The 23,918-nt window shown below is 39.4% G+C and overlaps 1 protein-coding gene across 8 annotated transcripts in view; it reads right to left on the bottom strand.

The window, feature by feature from the left end:
- LOC126299183 (spectrin beta chain, non-erythrocytic 1) overlaps positions 1–23,918 on the bottom strand; it is a 440,083-nt gene that overhangs the window by 84,324 nt on the left and 331,841 nt on the right. For all 8 annotated transcript variants that reach the window (XM_049990953.1, XM_049990949.1, XM_049990952.1 and 5 more), the window contains 5 exons: positions 20,988–21,175; positions 16,544–16,746; positions 16,066–16,294; positions 10,660–10,932; positions 989–1,234 (listed from right to left, as the gene is read on the bottom strand). In XM_049990953.1, coding sequence (XP_049846910.1) covers positions 989–1,234; positions 10,660–10,932; positions 16,066–16,294; positions 16,544–16,746; positions 20,988–21,175 — 1,139 coding nt within the window. The remainder of the gene's footprint in view (positions 1–988; positions 1,235–10,659; positions 10,933–16,065; positions 16,295–16,543; positions 16,747–20,987; positions 21,176–23,918) is intronic.

The raw sequence follows: 23,918 nt of genomic DNA, 5'->3' as shown, positions 1-23,918 counted from the left end.
TCTTTGTTCATTAAAATCATGCTGTAGTGAGAAAACAGTATTGAATGCATATCATGCGTACTTTCATTCTCGTCTTAGATATGGGGTCACCTTCTGGGGAAACTCTAAAACAGCTAATAGCACTTTTAAACTACAAAAAAGGGCCATTAGAATCTTGTTTGGGTGCAAGCCTAGAGACTCTTGTAAACCCCTGTTTAAGAAATCTGGTATTCCCCCATTACCATGTGTATACATTATGGAAACCCTTTTGTTCTTTAAATTAAATGTAATAGGCAAGGACCGGAGACAACAAAAAAAACTGTGATATACATGAGCACTTTACCAGACAAAACAGAAACTTACATATGACTCAAATCAGCACAGCACTGTGCCAAAAAGGTACTTTTCACATGGGAGTTAAGCTTTATAACAAACTTCCTGAAAACATAAAAGCTATCAATGAGGTCAATACATTTGGAAAATCTGTAAAGTCATATTTACAGCATCACTGCTTTTACTCCATTGAAGAATATTTAAATTTATGAAATGTGTTATATAAATACTTACTTACGTGTAAAGTGTATTATTGTAAGCTTACATATGTATGCCTTGAAATTACTTTCAGCCTGTATATTTATAACTTTACTTGTCCAATGTCTTATGCATAAGCTGCTATGTAGACAACAGGACCAATAAAATACAATCTACAATCTACAAGCAGAAAATTTACAGAAGACTGTCAAGTAACATGGCCCTACAAAGAGAGACAGGGAGAAAGAATGCACTCAGAGCTTCAAAACAAACCACAGCCGGTCCATGTAGTATTGCCACCTATTATCTTCACAAAATTATAACAAATTATTTTGTAGCCTGCAACCTCCATCCAGTGTCATGTTTATTCATGCCTTGAACTCATGAATGACACAGCTTTATTCCTATCATAGTCCACATCTTTACATAATTTATAACAATTCTCAAATGTTCAATTCATTACATACTACATTCTTACCCCCAAGTCATCATTGTTTAGGAATGCCTCTTTCGTGGCCAACCAGCTGTCCACTTGATCAGCCTGCGCACGGAACTGCTGCAGTTCAAGTGCCTGGTTCAGTTTCTGACGTCTGTCATCCCAAGCAGCTCCAAGAGTCCGACGTAATTCTTCCAGGTGTGCTAAACTATTCTCAACATCTGCTCCCAATGCTATGCCACTCTCTTTCAAAGCACGGAATGTTTCTTGGCGGCCATCTATTTCTGCCTGCAAAGTTAATAAAATGTAATCAGTGTCATTTAAATGGATGACTATCAACTCAAGAAAACAAAAGCAACGACTCTCACAACAGGAGTAGAGTAACAGTTACATGTGTGTGTATTTTATCTTGTGGACAAATTCCTTGGTGTCAACTCAACTGCATGCAGAGAGGCTACCATATTCACCAGATATCCTATTCTGTCATTAATAGTTGAACCACTGTTTCTTTGTTAGAGGCCTTTGTTACGCTGGCAAGGGCGATGGCACCATACAGCACTGCTGGTTGTATGGTGAAGATCCAGGAAGGAGGATGTGAGTTGCTGTGGCAACAGTAAGTGTAAAATTCTTTGAGTGTTTATTATCCATAAATATCAAAGCAATGAACAGTGATATCTTCGTTGCACTACAACCATGAATGTCAATGTATTGAAAAGTGAGGTCTAAAAGTTTCAACCTTTGTGAGGCTAAGTCATATTGCTTTCTGATTTAACTAATTGTTTGTTTAATTACTGATTTAATTTTTTCTTAAAATGATTAAGATGAAATCTAGAAGGACAAACATCCCCCCATAAGATGTGGAAAAAACTGTAAATCAAATAGTCATGCTGACATAAACAAAGATGTTTTCTTAGTTTCATATTAAATAAGTAATATTTGTTTTTCATGTTTTCATGTTAAGTTGCCACTTTGTTATAGTCCAAGTGTATCAACAGTTTATTTTTGTATCTTGTCTAACCTGTCAATACGTACTTTTTAGCTTTTAGGACATACCATGTTACTAATATGGAGATATGGGGTTTAAAAATAATAGTGTTGCACATACTGACCTATTCCATCCCCAAAATGTTACATTTGTTTACTATAGAAAACAGTTTTCTACCAGTTGCAATTCTGGTATGATGTATAAATTTATGGTGCTAATTACTTTTCCATGTTTACCACTTGTATGGAGAACTGACTGGAGGGATTGCAAGATGAAGGATTAGATGCATGGCCAAGCTGAGCAAAGGTTCACACATGGCAGATAGGCACTGTATGGGCTTGTCGAAAGTAGCTACTAACAGAAGTAATTTTGTGTTGTGGATTTAACTCACAGCACACAGCTGGCTCCATGTGTTTTTTTTACCGTGGCTTCCAAGTGAAGTTCAGGGAAATGAGATGCACTAGCAGAAAGAGTCCTGTGCATTGAATGAGATGAGACTCTCAACAAATCTGTATGACCAAGTTTAACACCATAGTTCAGAAATGCTTTATGTAATGGTTGTTTAGAATAAAATTAATTAGAGCTCATAAGTTCAAGCTACAAAAATGATGAACACACCAAATTAAAGAGCTTGGCAAGGCACATCTAGGCATTTATGTGATGCATTTTATATACATTAATTAAAAATGAATTACTGATGAATACAATACAGTCACACTTAACAGTTACGAAGTTAGTGCTTGTGAACATTTAGAAACACACTATACCTCAGTGTATTTAGGATAGTGATTTTGATTTATTTATTTATATTTTTACCAGTAATTAAATAATGTATCAGTTAATTGGCTGTCATTTGAAGTTGATTAGTATCAAATAAAAATAACTGTACCAGTGAAAATAGGAAACTGTTCCCCTTGAAGATGAATTACATATTTTAGGTAAAATTTACTTAGTTATAAAAATGGCAATGTAGCTTATTAGTTTTTCCAATATAAAAGGACAGTTGCTACTCACTATATAGCAGAGATGCTGAGTCACAGACAGGCACAAGTGTGTGTGTGTGTGTGTGTGTGTGTGTGTGTGTGTGTGTGTGTGTGTGTGTGGCTGAAGTAAACAAATTTGTATTAAGACCTTCTTAATCAACATGCCAAAGCAATTCTGCCAATATAAATGAATATCATGTCACAAACAGATCATAGGAGTTGGATGTGTGGACCAGTATCTAATGCAATGGTCCACTCAATGCAATGTCTACATCATTCTCCATGGCATTTCAGCTGCTCAGCTATTAAGTGTGAGTTGTGTGCATTTTAGTGCATCCAACAGCTGTTGTAATTTCACATGCAGTTGAACTTAAAAATACATTTTGTGGATTTGGCAATTTGATTTTATGCTTGCATCTTGGGTTTAGAATAATTGATTATGGTCTGTGCAGCAGATCTGGGCTTAGCCAAATTTTAGATGAGTAAGAGCTACTGCCAAGACATAGAATTACTCAGTGGATGGTTTAATATGTTCACTTTGGAGTGAGTGCTTGGTTGGTTTGAAGTACTGCACACTCTGGACATCTTGGTTTCTAGACTTTGACCACTGTTAAACTTGTCTTTGATGTGAACTGTATAGGAAGTAATCCCATAATAAATGCATTAAAGTTCTCATTGGTAGTAAGTAGTTAGCTACTTAATTGTTTAGATGATACACAGATCATGTGAGCGATGTAAATATTGAAGTGATGTGGAATGTGTTAGTTTATAATATATGTAAACACGATTAGCTTTAACATTAACAATTTTTTTTACAGTACTACTCATGCAACTACACTATAAAGCTTTTTAACAAACTATCACCTTTTAGATAAAATTTGTCTTCAGACCTGAAGAAGTTGTGAAGAAGAAAAGATTTTAGTTTAGATTTAAATTTTGCTTTGCTAGCTGTCAGAAATTTTATGTTCTTCAGCAAACGATCGAAACATTTTGTTGCTACATAATGGAATCCTTTTTGACTCAGTTATAACTTTAATGAAGGTGTAATAAAAGTCACTCTAGTTTCTAGTGTTGTAGGTACGGAAACCACCATTCTTCTCAAACTGTGATGGATTACTTATGACAAATTCCATCAGCAAATACATAGATAAAATGCCCCACTCCTTGATGAGGTAACTAAAAGGTGACTGGATGAACACCGAATAATATTCTTACAGCCAGCTTTTGTGCAATCAATATTTTCTTTCAAAATGAGGAATTACCCCAGAAAATTATTCCATAAAACATTATTGAATGTAAATATGCAAAATACACTAGCAGGCTCATTTGTCTGATTCCAACATTAGCAGTTATACAAAAAACAAAAGTATGTGAACTGAAATGTTTGAGCAGTTCAGTAATAGGCTTCTTTCAGTTTCAGTTTTCATCAATAACTACACAAAAAATATGGACTGTTTCCACATTTCCTGACTAATGTTCATGTGCAGCATTAATTGTCAATGTGACTATTTGTCATATAGAACTAAATATGGTGTGTACTTTCCCAAATTTTAGGGCGAGTCCATTTTCAGAAAATCATTTAATCACCCTTTGAAAATATCATTAAAACTTTCTTGTGTATAGGTCTTTTCAATGAGATTTATTACAACACTAGTATTGTCTGAAGAAAGAACAAATTCTTTATGATTAACGCTAAATGGAAGGTCATTCACATATATCAGCAATAGGAAGGCTTTTATTTTCCTGCAGTCACTAAAACTTTTCCTCCTTCCAACATTGTTTGGATTGTACAGCAAAGCTTTTTGTGTTGTGTTCATTCATTATGATTCAAATCAGTTGTTTGTAAAGCCAAGCTTTTCTATGGGAGTAACATGATCTACACAACCTGACAACTTGTAAAGTTCACAAAAATACCAACTGGTGATATTTTATTATTTAAGGCTTGTAGCACTTGGTGAGTGAATGAATAAATAAATAAATAACAATCTCAGTTGAGCAACCCTTCTGGAATTTAAACTGTGACATGCTTACTAAATTGTTTCTACTCAAATGTGAGACTACAATTGAGTACATTAATTTTTTGAATATCTTGAAAAAAAGACATCAATAAGGGAACTGGACAACAATAATAATTAAAGTTTTTCCTGACATCTTTCTTATTAAGAGACTTAACAATGGTATATTTCAATCTACTCATAAAAATTCCATTTCCGAGTGTTGCATTACACAGGTCACTTAAGGATATTATGAGTACTTACAAGTTAGAACAACTCTTCAGGATTCTGTTTCAAATTTCACCACCACCACCACAGGAGCTACTGATTCTTAGAACTTTTCTAATTTGATTAATTTCAGTGAAGGACATTGGTGCTACTCCAACTGCTAAAAGCTTTGTGTAAAAATGAACCGTTTAATACTATTTTTGATGCTACATTTAGAAATTCACTGCGAAAAAATATTCACAACTAGCAAAATATCAGTCACAACATTGTCATTTAGTTTACCTCTTACTGTATCTTCCACACTCACTAGTTCTCCTGTCACTTGTTTCACAGTAACCCATGCTCTTAATCTTGTTGTCTGCTTTATTAATTTCTACATGATACACTCATTTTTGTACTTAACTGCCATTTCTTAAAATATAACAATAATTTTGTAGAATGCAAATAATTTCAGAACTTGACTTGTTTTGGTCTTATTGAGTACATTTAATTTTACAGTAGCATCTCTTTCCATATACACTACCCAATGAAAAGTATCTGCACACCTCTGTGTAATGTGGAATTGACCACTAGCTGCACAAGATGTGGACCCGCCAGTATAAAATGAAGTAGGGAACATTGTGTTGCTAGCAGAGAACAGTTACAGCAGAATGAGTTGGCCACAAGAGCTCAGCTACTTCAAATGTGGCCTAGTCATTGGATGTTACCTGAATCACAAATCTATCATGGATATTTCAGCCCATCTAAAACTGTGCATGTTGACTGTTGGTGATGTGACTGAAGTGTAAATGCAGAAGAACAACCACACCTAAACCAAGACCAGGAAGACCTCATGTATTGGTGGACAGGGACAGTTGAGCATTGTGGAGGGTGGTTGTAAAACCAATTGTGTTAAATCAGCAGATGTTATCACTCATGACCTCCACAGAGCTACTAGCAGATCATATACCACAATGAATGTGCATAGGGAGTTAAAAGAATGAGGTAAAATAGTAAGCACCTTCTCATAAGCCACACATTTCTGTAGTTAATGCTACATGACATTAGAAATGGTGTAAAGAGAGAGACTACTGGTCAGTGGACGACTAGAAACAGTTCAGAGATGACAATCGTTCATATCAGAATGATCAAGCACTGCCATAATGCACTATCCGTGAGGCAGTGCTAGTGGAAAATAGCATTCCTGCAATGGACTTGCTTGCCCAGAGTCCCTATCTGAATCTAATGGAACACATTTGGAATACGTTTGAACATCAACTTCACTTAAGACCCCAACATCAATACCTTCTCTGGTTTCAGCCCTTGAGGAAGAACAGGCTGCCATTCCCCCACAGATATTCACTGAAGACTTCATAATCTACAATTCCATGGGAGAGCCTCATCTGTTACTTTACTCACATCCCCGCTGCAATTGCCCCAATGAAACACCAACCAACAGTCCTCACACGTTTCTCCCACACTGACTATTCACAGGAGTCAGTCATCAAACCTAACACTAATTAGTTAAGCCACAGCTACAAACATCATCACTTCCAATGCTGCCACCATGCATTTACAATTTGCAGTGGCTGCCTCTGCCAAGGAACCCCTGATGTAACACCCTGTACCACCCACCTGATATTATGGCATCCTGACAACACTGCAGTACAGCTGGTGATAATTGGCTTTGAGTAGACTGTTCTGGACAGTTTTCTCCACATTACCGCTACCTCATTGGTTTGACTGGTGTGAAGAAACATGACTCCAGCTCGTGCAATACGTCTGTCCAATCAACGCCAGCAGTGTGGATCATAGTGTATTGGTGGGTGAGTGTTGCCAGTACTTGCAACCAGTGCTTTCCCTCTCTGTATCCTTAATAACCGGTAATTACTAGATGTAGTTGGATGAGAAATTTACCACATAAGAGATGCTTCATCATATTCTGAATCAGGTTGCACAGTTGTGCGAAGATGACCTTGGTTTGACTCACGAACAGAACAAGTTGAGGACATCCAGAGGAGTGGAATCCCCATCACCACGTCATCTATCTGCCCTACTATTGTCCTTTGCTATGTCTGCTTTGATCAGACTGATTATGAGAGGGGAGGGAGGGGGGGGGGGGGGGGTGGAAGGGGGCCCAAGGATGATAATTGAGTTTTTCTTGAGAATCTGAGCACTAGAGTGACCTTGGATGAGTGGTCAGTGAACCAATTCTTGAGTCCAGTAGGGTGAAAACTGACAGACAATGTGCAAGATTATAATGCGTTATGAGAATCTGTCACATGTAAAATTCTGGCGATATGGAAGCTAGACTGCATGAATGCTGTCAATCAAAATTACTAATAAGCTCCAGAGGGAACTACTTAACTAACATCTCTATAGGGCATGGGAAAGGGCTCAAGAAATTTATGCACTATGTTCACAAATGCAATAAGAAAATGTACACCATATAGTTGCATCCACACCAGCTGCACCACGCTGTGCTGCACAAAACAAACAAAAAGAGGTTTTGTGCAGTGTGGCATGTCTGGTGTGGACATCAAACCGTGCCTCTCTGCACAAAAACAAACAAGTTCTATGAAGTTTTGGTGCATCAAAGGGAATGGTTCATTGATGTGCAGCTGCAGTTGGATAGTGTTTCTCATTTTCCATTGTTATTGATGCACAGACGTGCACGCATACTCACTGGAACATTGTGGCACACCTAAAATGACCCTATTTCATTCAGTGCTGCTTTGTGCTGGCCCACATTGCTCTGCACCACATGTTTGTGTGTGGCACAACCAGTGTGGACACAGCTTATCAGAGAGCACAGAGCACATAAGTGGGTGAGGTAGGACATGGAGTCACGAGAGTCAAGAAATGTGTTCAAATCCAAAATGACACGCTAACACTGTTGCTGGCCAGGTCTTACAGGTCAGGATTGCAATGTGCCACTGTGTGAGAATTAAGGCCAAATTGCTACCAAGAGAGAGAATGAAGAGAACAGCAAAGGCTGACATGTGCTAGACCACACAGCAACATGCATGTATGAAACAAATGCTTAAGTGCTGGAACCACTGGGCAGTGCTTCTTGTAAACACAGTCACTGGTCAGCAGTGTGCAATGTCACTTACAAACTTTTGTGTAACCAATATAATAGTGGAGTAGAAAGGGAAATGTTTATTCAAAACAATGTGCACAAGCGTCAGTTGTTAGTCAACTTGTTCTTTAGGTCTGGTAGTATGGGTCTGCCTTTCTGTACTTTAAGCAGAGTAGGAGGAAATGTTGTAAGCTCAGTGGGGTCATCAGGCCATCGCAACTCCCAGTTCTGGATGAAAGTACCTCCTCGAGCAGGCAGAAATTACGATACTATTCTTTGTTTAGATTTCCTAGCTTTGGATTTTGAGATAATCTACTTAAAGTAGCACATTATAGTGCTTGATGTGGTTTCAATCCTCATGGGGTCACAGCAGAAGATAACAAACTGATTTGATATTCATTGGAATGTTGCCTGTAAACACGTGCCATGTCAGTGCTCTTGGAAGAGAGAGCTGTAGTGGTGATGTTGTTGTTCCCGGGTAGTGATTTGTGATGATAGAAAAAAACTGAGATTCGAGCAGTGATTACGTACTTCTTAAAGAAAGGTATGAAAGCAAAGGACATTCATGCCGACTTCCAGAATACACTGGGGGTGGAAGGGTAATCTGTTTCTTCATATTCAACTGCTGCCAAGTGGACAAATGAATTTAAATTTGGTCAGGAGTGATTAGATGATGATGACCCGCGCAGTGGTCGGCCAAGATGTGGCACTATTCCAGAAATCATTGCAAAAGTGCACAAAATGGTCATGAAGGATCGCTGGTTGAAAATGTGTGAAATTGCTCATGGTTGCCAGATGTCATCTAAAAGGGTATATCACATTTTAACTGAAGAACTACAAATGAAAAAATTATCCGCAAGATGGGTGCCGCCGTCAAGACAATGCGCACCCACACAAATGCCATCATCATGGCAAAATTACAGGAACTAAGGTATGAAGTGTTGACACACCTGCCTTATTCATCTGATACAGTTCCATCAGACTTCCACCAGTATTAGAAAGGTATTAGAGATGACAGGCAATTTTCTCCTGTCCTCATTCTCACTCTGGGTGGGATATTTTCACTGGGAATTTGTCAGTCTTTCTGTTTCATTTTCTATTCAGTACGTCATTTCTTAGAAATATCACTCTGAACAGATCAATTGCCTTTCTCCAACAACACTTTAGCAACTTCCTAGCAAACTGATCCTGACCGACCGTCCACATTCTGTGCCATTTTATAACATACAAAATTTCTTATGCTTACTGGATCTTTGTTTCTCCCACTTGCCCTTCTCTCCATAGTTAACCAAGTAGGTAGCTTTATCTCTGAGAGACTAATACTACACATCAATTTTTTCATACCGGTAGTTCTGTCAGCCTAATCATATTCATAGTTTTGGCATCTAGTAATCTGATTAGCGTTCGACATATCACACTTTTTTTGGAAACATTCGAGTGTTTAACATAACTGACTTTCTGGTTTCTGTTAACATCACTGAAAATCCTATTAAGAATTTCTGAGAAGTTGTTCCATTGGCCTCTTCATAAACTGTGGAACATGTTACTACAACTTTTAGTAAGCAGCTACGGCAATGTCTTGTAATAGCGTGGAAAGATATCACAATCAAAGTCACCACTGTACAATTTTACAGGAGAAGAAGTCACAGGATAATAGAATTTTTCTGAGCTACTGAAGGGGTATGTTCAACTTTCCCATAGCACAAGAGGCCCAACTTCATTTCAGAAGAATAAACAATACCTGTTCCCACAGTATAACCCATGTTGCTGATACCTTGGGTGGCAAGAACATTTTCTAGGGCTGGATCTCAGGGTCCTCCTGAGATGCTCTCAGATGATAGCTTTCACATAATATACCATGAGACTTGTACATTGGATAGCAGGACAAACTGGAAAATATTTTTAACAATTTCAAGTGGTTTACAATTCCTGCTGCACAATTTAAATCAATTAGTTTCCCCATGTTCAGAGAGTGCTGATTTTGCAGCTGTATGTTCGATTAATGAAAATCTGCTCCACTTGCTACTAAGAACTTTATTAAGTCCATGATCAGTTTCAGCCTTTATATCAGGCCATTTTAACTGCTGTACAAAAGCATTTGTATTTCTCTACAGTACAAAATCCCACAAAATGGACAGATTTAAATGCCAAAACCATTCACTGACTTCATAAAGTTCTTATTGGCGAGTAGAGCTACTTTGCAGTCATTAATTTAAATAAATTCATTTACTCTCTACACATTCCTATGGTCTTGCAACATCACACTACTTATGTTACCAAACAGAAAAAAAATTTATAACAAGAATGGTATGTTGGGCTCCTTATAAGCAGTCAAGCAAAGTAAATCTAGCTGCAAATGGTTCAACAGAAAATTTATTTTTGTCTTTATTAGCCACAAAATATCGTCAACATTACCAAAATTTTACCTAATGCCACATATTAATAAATTTTATTTTGCTTACCTTTCTTTCATGGTGTAATTCAAGCATAGCCTCTGCTTCAGCAATTGTGGCTGGCAGTTCTGACGAATCTATACGTTTAATCGTATCAGCAACCCACAGTTCAAGTTCATGCAAATCTGCATGAAATTTGTGTAATGTGTGAGCAGCAGATAATGCTTTCCGTCTTTGATGAGCAAGCTGCTGAAGAGCACGCCAGCTTTCTGCCAACTCAGCCAATTTGCCACGAATGTCTGGATGTTTTTGCATCAAGCGGCGCGCTTCGTGCTCATGATCCTATAACACAAACAAGAATTTACAACACTGCATAATTTACTTGACATTCACACATAATTTATATTTTATTTTTCAGCTATGATTCAGCTCCATGTGAATCACAGATTTTTCCAGTTTTACTGCAACATACGCACAAGTTGTGGCTTGTGGTGGCTAAATAGCAATAAAAGACAAGTGACTTAACAACCCTCCAAATTTTGGAGAATTTCAAAACTATTACCTTGAAAAGAGAGTTGTATGGTCCTCTGCATTTGGAATGATATAGTCACAAACCCACTGGCCTGTGGCTTTTACAACAACCAAATAAGGATAGAAAAAAAAAAAAAAAAAAACTTCTGCATACTACATGGTAGCAGATACACACGAATGACAAAGTCAAACAAAAAGTTTCGGATCTAGAGGTTCCTTCAATAAGCATAAAAGAAGACCAGGCTTTAAGAAAAATGATTATTCAAGGAATTGGCAAGAAAGTCACCCAGGAGAATATGCCAAAAGCAACATTGTAGCACATAACTAACAAGCCAAATATTACATACTGACAACTGGTAATTTTTAAAATCTGAAGCTACAACTGTCAGAGACGCGTGGTACTGTCACATTAATGTGAACATCACCTATGTTCAACATGCAATAACAACTTATCTGATGTCCAAAAGGACATGATCATTGGCTTTCAGGCCCAGAGTGGAAACATTTCTGAAAAGCTAAGTTTGTAAACTGTTCTTGTGCTACTGTGTTTAAAGTCTACTGCACAGGTCAAAATGGCGCTACCCAAAACCAGTGCTGATGCAACTGTTGTGCACCACACACCATAGATAACAGAGGTGAATGATGGCTGAAGATGTGTGTGTGGGTGAATAGATGAGCAACTGACCACCCAGAGGGTTACCAACAGTGTCTCATAAATGACCATTCAGTGAACACTGCTGCATATGGGCCTTCACAGCAGGCACCTGGTCCATGCAACCAAGCTGACTGCTGTTGATCAGCAATGATGGCTGGAATTTGCACACCAGAACTGCAAATGGACTTCCAATGAGACTTCATCTTTACATATGACTCATGTTTAATGCACCATCAGACAGATGAACAGTGGGGTGAATGGTGTGAAGCGTCTGAAAGCAAACACCCTGCAACAATTGTCAGAAGGGTCCAGGCTGAGTGTTTTTGTAGCATTCCCTACAGTTGGAGGGATTCCCTTCATGAAGAACAGGATGTTAAACTGGTATTATTGTTGTTGTTGTTGTTGTTGTTGTTGTTGTTGTTGTTGTCTTCAGTCCTGAGACTGGTTTGATGCAGCTCTCCATGCTACACTATCCTGTGCAAACTTCTTCATCTCCCAGTACCTACTGCAACCTACATCCTTCTCAATCTGCTTAGTGTATTCATCTCTTGGTCTCCCTCTACGATTTTTACCCTCCACGCTGCCCTCCAATACTAAATTGGTGATCCCTTGATGCCTCAGAACATGTCCTACCAACCAGTCCCTTCTTCTAGTCAAGTTGTGCCACAAACTTCTCTTCTCCCCAATCCTATTCAATACCTCCTCATTAGTTATGTGATCTACCCATCTAATCTTCAGCATTCTTCTGTAGCACCACATTTCGAAAGCTTCTATTGTCTTCTTGTCCAAACTATGTATCGTCCATGTTTCACTTCCATACATGGCTACACTCCATACAAATACTTTCAGAAACGACTTCCTGATACATAAATTTATACTCAATGTTAACAAATTTCTCTTCTTCAGAAATGCTTTCCTTGCCATTGCCAGTCTACATTTTATATCCTCTCTACTTCGACCATCATCAGTTATTTTGCTCCCCAAATAGCAAAACTCCTTTACTACTTTAATTGTCTCATTTCCTAATCTAATTCCCTCAGCATCACCCGACTTAATTCGACTACATTCAATTATTCTCGTTTTGCTTTTGTTGATGTTCATCTTATATCCTCCTTTCAAGACACTGTCCATTCCGTTCAACTGCTCTTCCAAGTCCTTTGCTGTCTCTGACAGAATTACAATGTCATCGGCGAACCTCAAAGTTTTTATTTCTTCTCCATGGATTTTAATACCTACTCCGAACTTTTCTTTTGTTTCCTTTACTGCTTGCTCAATACACAGATTGAATAACATCGGGGAGAGGCTGCATCCCTGTCTTGTTCCCTTCCCAACCACTGCTCCCCTTTCATGTCCCTCGACCCTTATAACTGCCATCTGGTTTCTGTACAAATTGTAAATAGCATTTCACAACCTGTATTTTACCCCTGCCACCTTTAGAATTTGAAAGAGAGTATTCCAGTCAACATTGTCAAAAGGTTTCTCTAAGTCTACAAATGCTAGAAACGTAGGTTTGCCTTTCCTTAATCTTTCTTCTAAGATAAATCGTAAGGTCAGTACTGCCTCACGTGTTCCAGTATTTCTACGGAATCCAAACTGATCTTGCCCGAGGTCAGCTTTTACTAGTTTTTCCATTCGTCTGTAAAGAATTCGTGTTAGTATTTTGCAGCTGTGGCTTATTAAACTGATTGTTCGGTAATTTTCACATCTGTCAACACCTGCTTTCTTTGGGATTGGAATTATTATATTCTTCTTGAAGTCTGAGGGTATTTTGCCTGTTTCATACATCTTGCTCACCAGATGGTACAATTTTGTCAGGACTGGCTCTCCCAAGGCCATCAGTAGTTCCAATGGAATGTTGTCTACTCCGGGGGCCTTGATTCGACTCAGGTCTTTCAGTGCCCTGTCATCCTCTTCACGCAGTACCGTATCTCCCATTTCATCTTCATCTACATCCTCTTCCATTTCCATAATATTGTCCTCAAGTACATCGCCCTTGTATAGACCCTCTATATATTCCTTCCACCTTTGCTTAGAACTGGGTTTCCATCTGAGCTCTTGATATTCATACACGTGGTTCTCTTCTGTCCAAAGGTCTCTTTAATTTTCCTGTAGGCAGTATCTATCTTACCCCTAGTGAGATAAGCCTCTACATCCTTACATTTGTCTTCTAGCCATCCCTGCTTAGCCATTTTGCACTTCCTGTCGATCTCATTTTTGAGACATTTGTATTCCTTTTTGCCTGCTTCATTTACTGTATTTTTATATTTTCTCCTTTCATCAATTAAATTCAATATTTCTTCTGTTACCCAAGAATTTCTACTAGCCCTCATCTTTTTACCTACTTGATCCTCTGCTGCCTTCACTACTTCATTCCTCAAAGCTACCCATTCTTCTTCTACTGTATTTCTTTCCCCCATTTCTGTCAATTGTTCCCTTATGCTCTCCCTGAAACTCTGTACAACCTCTGGTTCTTTCAGTTTATCCAGGTCCCATCTCCTTAAATTCCCACCTTTCTGCAGTTTCTTCAGTTTTAATCTACAAACTGGTATTATCTCTTTAGAATGATTATGAAGAACTAATGGGGGAAAGGAAATTGTGCTGTCCTTGTTCTCTTAAAAATCAACATAGCATATTAAAAAGTGAGGAAAATATTATAGGCACAGCTACCAGTCATGAATAGAACAAAAGTGTTAATTAAGACATTGCAGGAACACTCAATTTATACCCAAATGAATCTTCAATATTCAGAATACAGCTGCTAAGATAATGTATCTAAGGCAGCATATCATTCCTCTTCTCCATTCCTAACCAGGACACTGACACCAACTCTCCAGTCCAATAGCAAACACAATGCAGAACTGTTACACAAAACAATGTGGATATTAATTAATAGTATATAATGAATACATGATTGTACCAAGCATGATCAGCATCTAGTGGTCGAGATATCAGTGTTGTAACAGTGTTTAATTTTGTGCTAAAATAATCCTTTTGCTCATAAAATTTTGCTAGCAATGGGAATCATTGTGAAACTGTGCATAAAAGCTACTAATCACAAGGAGCAACATATTATTCTAACAGAGTATCCAGAAAAAAATACTCAACTTTAATTGAGAACGGAATGCTTAAAAGCAACTGAAGCAATAATTATTCACAGCTGTTACTTGAATATCTGCAACAATTGCCGGAAACTGTATCTTACATACACTATGTGATCAAAAGTATCCCCACACCTGGCTGAAAATGAATTACAAGTTCTTGGTGCCCTCTATCGCTAATGCTGGAAATAAATATGGTGTTGGTCCACCCTTAGCCTTGATGACTCTTGCAGGCATAAGTTCAATCAGGTGCTGGAAGGTTTCTTGGGGAATGACAGACCATTCTTCACGGAGTGCTGCACTGAGGAGAAGTATCGTTTTTGGTTGGTGAGACCTGGCACGAAGCACAAAACAACAAGTGGTGCAAGCCCCCGCCATGACAAACACGGCCACACCATAACACCTCCGAATTTTATTGTTGGCACTACACACGCTGGCAGATAACATTCACCATACGCACACCCTGCCATTGGATTGCCAAATTGTGTACTGTGATTTGTCATTCCACACAACGTTTTTCCACTGTTCAATCATCCAATCTTTACACTCCTTACACCAAGTGATGTGTCATTTGGCATTTACCGGTGTGATGTGTGGCCCATGAGCAGCCGCTCAACCACGAAATCCAAGTTTTCTCACTTACTGCCTAAATGTCATAGTACTTGCAGTGGGTCCAGATGCAGTTTGGAATTCCTGGGTGATGGTCTGGATAAATTTCTGCCTATTACACATTATGACCCTCTTAAACTGTCGGCGGTCTCTGTCAATCAACGGACAAGGTGTGCTCATATGTTTTTGTGCTGTACATGTCCCATCACATTTCCACTTTACTATCACATTGGAAACAGTGGACGAAGGGATGTTTAGGAGTGTGGAAATCTTGCATACAGACATATGACACAAGTGACACCCAATCACCTGACCACATTCTATGTCCATAAGTTACATGGAGTGCCCCATTCTGCTCTTTCATGATGTCTAATGACTACTAAGGTTGCTGATATGGCGTACCTGGCAGTAGGTGCCAGCACATTGCACCAAATATGAAAAACGTATGTTTTTGGGGGTGTCTGGATACTTTTGATCACATAGTGTATAAATAATAGTTCATCATCATTTATGGAACTATATCACTTTACACAATATTAACAGCCTTTGAGTAACACATTGGGTACAAAATTTAGCACGTACCTTCAGCTTGTCTTCAATAGCAATCATATCCCTTTCAAGTTCTTCGTGTTTCCTCTGCAACTGCTCTACTGCTGATAGATCACGTCCTACATCCTCTGAGCTCATTGCAACTGCCTTTTCTGCAACTCTCTGACTTGTATCATCCACATCACGATTGAATGCATGTACTTCCAGAGCTCCAGCTAATTTTTCCCTATATTTGCTCAAAGAACCTTGTAGAGCACGCCATCTGAGACAAGGAAGCAGCTCCCCATTATGATCATACTTTTACTTGTTACTTCAAATCCAACAAATTAATTCCAGTGAGAATATTATATTTCTTTTATTCCTATGTGCCAAAATGGCAGTAGTATTTTATACAACATATGTATCAAGCTAGGTAATTGCTACATTATAAAATAGATAAATGATATGTTATAAAATGTTTGTAAATAGTGTGATGACCAAAATAATCCCAAATTTTAGCTGAAAATCTTACTTGCTGTTCAAGTCATCTCGGCGCTGGTGTACACTACGGGTATCACTACGACCTTGCCTAATCAACTTTTCTGCCAGAACATTGATCGACTTCATACGAGAGTCATCAACTCGCATATCTGAATCAACATCATCCAGTTTACGTTGAAGCTCCAAGCAGTGCTCATAGTCACGGCCAGTGTCACCAGCTTGAACCATCATTTCCTACAGATGTAACAAAAGAAGGAGAAAAAACATAAATGAACCAAGAAGACAAAATGCATTGTAAATAACAAAGAGAAAACACAGGCACAGAAAATATACAAAGATTTAGCATTAGACACCAAATATTTTGGTTTTCATTTCTTTGTGTTTCCTCTCCATTGCACAATCATCATCCTGTTTTGAGACAATTAGTTCTCCATGTTCTCTTTTCCACCTCTCTTTTCTTGGTCACATGTTCTACTGAATACTAACAAAAAAATGGCTCTGAGCACTATGGGACTTAACATCTATGGTCATCAGTTCCCTAGAACCTAGAACTACTTAAACCTAACTAACCTACGGACATCACACAACACCTAGTCATCACGAGGCAGAGAAAATCCCTGACCCCACCGGGAATCGAACCCGGGAACCTGGGCGTGGGGAAGCAAGAATGCTACCGCACGACCCCAAGCTGCGCCCCACCTGCTATTTTTAGTGTCAGTAACTTTGAAGAAAATTTTCATAATTATTATAAGTGCAAGAAATTCTTTCCAATTTAGTACCAGTCAGAGCAAAATTTGTTAATAAAATTGTAAGACTGTTGTGAATATGACCACTAATGGAGTTTCCCCACAATCACTGAAAACCTCAATAACAATTGTTTTTCTCAAGAAAGAAGACAAGCACAAAACTAACAACTTTTGACCAATCTCTCTCCTCCAAATTGTATCCAGTTTAATTAATAGTCTGCACCTGCACTCCTACTGAATGGCAACTGCAACATACCCATGTCTGCACAGATCTCTACATGCCAGCACAACAGTAACAGTTCTGGGTAGTGGTACAAAGCAGCTCGTTATTACCAGGAAATCAGGATGCTACTACTGCAGGTACTATTCTTGCCACGTGCCAGCATTCCAAGTCATGACAGAAGGCACAGCCATTGTAGGACTATATCTCTTCACACGTAACATACTTGGAAATAATTCATGCTGTATACCTCCATCTTGGTAGTATTTAGCCCAGCAAGTGGCCTCCAAGAAGCCATTCATCAACAGGAACTGCATCACACAGTTGCATCAAATGCTCCACAGTTACTCAATTGGAGTAACTCTCGACCAACACTGATCTCTGCTGATCTGACAAATCCTCCTCTCAGTGGAGACTGATTCATAGGCCTTTAACTCCACCTCACTATTAGGGCTCTATCGCACAAGTTCAATGGAGTTATCAGCTTGGCGATATCTCCTCTAGTAACTCCCTAGGTAGTTACACTCTAAGTGGTATGTCTTCCTGTGACCCTCACAATCTGCACAGTTGCCTGATAGTGTTATTTCTTCCTGTAACAGTACACTCAGCAAATGTGTTGTTACTTCTAGTCTACTTGACTGTACGTACCAAATTCCAACATAACAGATTGGAGACAAGGATAGTTTTGACCATACAGCAATTTCTTCCCATTTGCTGCCCCATCCAGTTCTGCCAATGCTAATTCCTGTTGCTTCCCCATGATGCAGCATGACGGGCATTTCCCAAGGACGACAACACTTTGGGCAACGGACTGATGATGAGGGTACAACTCTTCCTGTCAATGTCCATTTCTGTCATTAGCAACACCATTTCACATTTTGCAACATCCCTTTCTGTCATTGGTGACACAGTTCTCGATATTGTTATGTCCACTGTCATTGTTACCACCTAAAGTTACCAATTTCTTTGCATTGTTACTCATCTTTTTAACAGACAACCAACAATTACCTCAATCTCATGACATACCAGGTTTCGTGACAACATGCTACATTTTTGCCCTCAATCAAGCTCAAAGTTGTTTCTACTTGCTGATTAGGTCGGCCAACTTTGCCAATATGGCTCTAGTGCCCAACCTTTTTAGTTCTTATCCTGTCATTAGCATGAGGCTTTCCATTTTGCCTTTGGTTCCATCTCTCATTTTCTACCCCGGTTTTAATGTGACCTCTATTACATCATGCCTTTTCTGTATGGTCTTCTTGCCTGATACTCTGGCCTTTTTCCAACTTCTGGGTGAGAGGACTATAGTATGTACCAGCAGCATTGAGCCATATCTGCCACCCAACCACCATGCTCCTCCACCATCTGATGCTGCTTCCTGCTGCATCTGCATGTTGCAGCCACAGCAGAGCTTTTTCTGAGGATGGCCTTGCTTGAGATGTCTGTTCCCCATGGGACTCCAATTCCATTCCACTGTAGTGAACCTCGTCTGTTGCCTGGCCTCCCGCCCTCTCCATCCACACCTGACAATGCTGCAACAGTCACTCTGTCCATTTGATGGGGTGAGGCAGTGATGAGTGGCATCCTTCTTGAGGGCACTGGTAACTGTCTGGCAGCACCACCACTGGCCCCATGTAGCCCACCTATCTGTGCCTCCAGGGTCTTCTGGGCTCCAAGGAGCAACCACCTTCAGTGCGCCACTCCTCCTCCTGCCAGCCTCCTCGGCTCAATACAACCCTCCATTCACCATTCTTCACCCAAGGCCTACATTTCCTTTTTATGATCTTATGCATAATCCAGTGGCAAGCACTCAACATACCAATCTTTCAAGTGCTCTGCCTCTTCCTGCAGTGCTGCTCTCTACACTGGATTCTCTGGCAGTTTTGTGCTCAATGGATTCTTCCACTGCTCTGTCCTTTTCCATTTCCATGTTCTTTCCTTGCCACTCTACACCAACAGTCCTGATGCAATGACCCCTCTTTAATCTGTTTATTGTTTCAGTCATGCCATTCTTGCACCACCCACACTGTTCGCTATTGCAACTGCGACATCTGCACGGCAACATCTCTCATCCTTGGGTGACAGCTCTGGGGTCTGGAATGCAGTGGTTAGTTGCTCTCCAGCCACAAGTAGTCACCTACATGACCCAGGGAAGGCACTGCTCCCATTGGGGTCACCTATCAATGCTGCTCCTTTCAGAATCTGGTGGGCTCCACCGTCTCTCCCCCTGTGGGAGTGATTGAGTACAGGCTCTGCAGCAAAAACTCGATGGCTTTGACACATCTTTCTCCAAATGGGAATGGACTGAGTGAAGTCATGCTGTGGGTAGCACACTGGACCCGCATTCAGGAGGATGACAGTTCAAACCCGTGTCCGGCCATCCTGCTTTAGGTTTTCCACGATTTCCCTTAATCGCTTCAGGCACATGCTGCGATGTTTCCATTCACATGGCATAACCTATTTCCTTCCCCAATCCTCTGGGACCAATAATCTCACCATTTGGATCTTCCAGCTGCTTGCAAGGTGGCTCTACCACCTTTCTCACAAGGAATATGAGATGCAGTGTCCACACCTATAATACGACCAGACAGCAACCATTGCACAGTCACATCTCATGGGTGGTCTAGACTCAGGTAACATCCACATTCTACCAATACCTGCAAACCAGTTCAGTAATAACAGTTACGGGTAACAAGCCAGCACAACAACAACAATTACAACACAACTTGCTATCGCCAGGAACTCTGGATGCTACCATTGTAGGCACTATTCTTGTCACCTAACAGTGTTCCAAACATCAACCGGAGGTGCTATTTCCCTCAACAAGTCATGTTCCTGGAAATAGCCCACGCTCTACATTGGCAGTACCTAGGCTGGCGCACAGCCTCTGAGAAGTTAGTCAACATCGGGAGTTAATGACAGGCTATTGTACAGACTGTTCCACCATTCCTCATTCAGAATAACTTCCAACCAGTGTGACCTCTGCTGATCTGATGAATCATGCTCTTGGTCAAGATAGAAGATATATTTGATTTGGTGCTTCTTCAAAAGCCAATCAGTTTGAGAGAGATACCATCAACATAGGTGAGAAAATCATTCTCATCCATTTCTCAGTTATTTCTGACTGCTCACACTGTTTAACCCAAGTGAGTGAAAATAGTTCTCATAGTCCCTATACCCTGCATACATGCACATTTCAGGCAAACTACCATTTAAATTGATTTCCAGCAGAAACTGAGGATGATAAACATCTGTCTAAAAGAAAGATTGAGTTTTTACAAAAATTTCTCTCTTTCAGAAGGCAAAACATTTCTGTAAAGTAGTCTAATTATCTATTACAAGTTGTATATTCTAACATATAACACTCCTTATCACTGAAAATATACTGTACATCAATACAGTAATTCAATAAATGAGTAAATACTGTTATACTGTTCAAACGTTATACACCAAATTCTAACCCAGAAACAAAATTTATTCCTGTATTTCAGATACTTCATTAAATATATTACCTTGTCTCTTATCCAAGACTCAATCTTTTCCACTTGGTTATTGAACTCCAAAATATCTTGGGCTTCTTCCAACCCTTGACCATGATTATTTGAGTCTTTCAAAAGCTGACGCCACGCTGCGAGCAGATGTTCAAGCTGGGAACGAATTTCACGTGATGCTTTGTGTTTCTTTGCAAGCAGCATTTCACCTGATTGTAAGAAAACCTGTTATGTATTTCTAACTCACTTCATAGTTGTTATTCATTGTAATTAACTATGAACATGTGGAACTTTTTTCTTGAACAGCAAATGGCAAAATTCTGAGTCATCTATTATAAAGACGCTTTCTAAACCACTCTGTTGCATCATAATAGCAAAACACAATGATGCTGATGGGCAAATATTTATTTTATTTATTTATTTTTTTGCTGCCAAAGCAAACTATTTACTTCTGGCAGTAGCTCAAGCACAATATCTGACTGTGTTATGTTAATTTGAGTTCTTTCCAATTTGGTAAATAGAAACAGCTTACATCTATTACCTACAGCAATTATGCAATAAACATAGATTATGAACAAGTTTCCCTACCAGACAGTAACACTGTGTCACCAGTAACAACTTTGAACTTTCACTTCCTGAAGAGATATTCTTTAAATATAAAAACATCTTTGAAACTGCTAAGGGTAGGTCACAAATGTGATTCCACAATGTCTTACATATTATTTCCTGAAAGACAACGCATATTTCATGTAAAAACTCTCTTTTGTCTGCAATACGTAATTTAAGAGCAAGAAAGAGTCATTAATTACATCTTGGTGAGGGTTAAGGGAAACAGCCATTTAGACAGACATTCATTCCATTCAGCTGTTAGCACTATGAGGGGATTTCAAAATAAAAGTTACAAATTATTATGGCACACCAAGTAATTTTTATTTAATGCTGCAGTACACTTCTCAGATACATTACAATATTTTTCAATACAGACCCCAAGTCTCTCTAGACAACTGTCAGAACATTCTTTCAATCATTCAATTCCTCAGGAAAATCCACATCTGTGCAGCCTTCATCACAATGTTGCATCATTTCACCATGACTGGATGCAACATTGCATTTAGTCCCTACACCACCAGAATTTCTTAGTGAATCTTTGTGAAATTTAGACAGTTTTCCCGTAAGACTTGTACTGTCCCAGATACTTCAATTTTTGAGTACACTTCCAGTTGCCCCACCACTTCAGTCTCACACTGTGATGCACCTGCTATCCATACTGTTTTCAGAATTTATGTCTGCAGGAAATCCAGAACATGTACTCTGATGTGCCACTCTTGTTTTTGCGCAATGGTTTTGTCATGAGATCGCATGTGTAATTTACTTTCTGAAGTCACTACATGTGTGATCATAAATAAAAAAAGGGTTGCTCACCAACCCATACTGCAGACAGCATGCAAAGTCAAAGTTTGTTACTGTTTTGATTAAATGGGTTGTGGTTCAAAGGAACATAGGAAAAGTCCTAAACATCAATACTGACTTGAGTTTCTTGGTAGCATGTGAGCATCATGGGACACAGCACATTTCTTCCTGTCTGTGAGATTCAGAAGCACCTAGGCTTTAGCCAATACTGCAGCAAGCATTTCTCACAAGAGATTTATCACTTTCCACACTTTTAACTAAACTGATTGGTGGTTGTTTGGTTTTTTTGTTGGAGTTAAAGGACTATACAGTGAGGTCACAAGACCCTAGATCAAGAGGTAATTTATCTGGAGTTAGCGACATCCGCCACAAATTTGATCAAGTTAGAGTATGCAGGAGTGATAAAAATGAGGCCTGGAAAGCAATATTGATGCCACAGCTGAGATATAATTTAAAGAGAAGTGAAAGTAGTTTGGTCAGACCAGTACACAGGTCAGAGCAGATGAGGCTCATCTATGTCAGGAGAGAGTTTTGAGCAGCACCTCCCCACCAACCCAATTAAAGGCAAAGACAATTAGAGTGTAAAGAATGCCTTCTAGCCAAGAGATGCATATTAAAAAATCGAGAAGGATACAAAAGTAATGGGCATCAGCCAGACCAGCAATAATAAAACAAGGTGAGAAAAATAATCAGGTCAGTATAGATGTGTGGGGCCATGTGTGTGTGTCACGTGGGTCTGTGCATGTGACAGAGGCAAACTCTCCGACAGCCATCCCTACCCCAGTCCATTACAGTCAAAGCATTAAAGAGGAAAACAGCATCCCTTATTCATCACTGTGATCATCTGGCTGGCAAATGAGGTAGGATAGTGGGTCCCCCAGATCCAGCACGTTATGGGAGATGCCTCCAACCCCAACCACCCTGCCCCCACCACTTAAGTAGTTTAAAATGTTATATCTGAGAATAAATACCACTTTCACAAAGAAAAGAGAGAACCAGTTTCACTGTCCACAAGCTGTATGTCAGTATCAGAGGCAAAGAAAGTGAATACCGTGCTTTGCATCGAAAGCCAGGATGAGGGGCATTAAATCAGGATCTAATGACTGTATGCCTTTGCAACCAGAACAGGGAGGTGGTTTATTACATAAAATGAAACTATGGGTTAATCTAGTATGATCAATGTGGAGGGCATATAGGACAGCGGATTCATTCCAGGAGGAGTTCCATTCAGCAGTGGTCTCCCTCATGGTGCAAAGGTTATCAAAGGAAGCAGTAGCCCTCCAGATGATGTTCCATCTTTGAGTGAGGAGAGGTCTTATTTTCACCTGAAAAGGCATACCTGGGATCATCAGGATGAATATTGGGCATGTAATTGCTTCTCTAGCCAAACTGTCTGGCAGTTCATTCCCTGGGATATCCACATGTCTTAAGAGATCCATGTAAAGACAACTAAGAAGGCAGTGTGACTCAGGTCAAAGATAAAGTCGTGAATGACAGATATCATGAGGTGACAAGATAACATCAGTCAATAACCTGGAGACT

This window comes from Schistocerca gregaria, chromosome X, assembly GCF_023897955.1.
Source record: "Schistocerca gregaria isolate iqSchGreg1 chromosome X, iqSchGreg1.2, whole genome shotgun sequence".
Lineage (NCBI taxonomy): Eukaryota > Metazoa > Arthropoda > Insecta > Orthoptera > Acrididae > Schistocerca > Schistocerca gregaria.
Note: the sequence above shows the minus strand (reverse complement) of the source record. Positions and strands in the feature narration are given on the sequence as shown.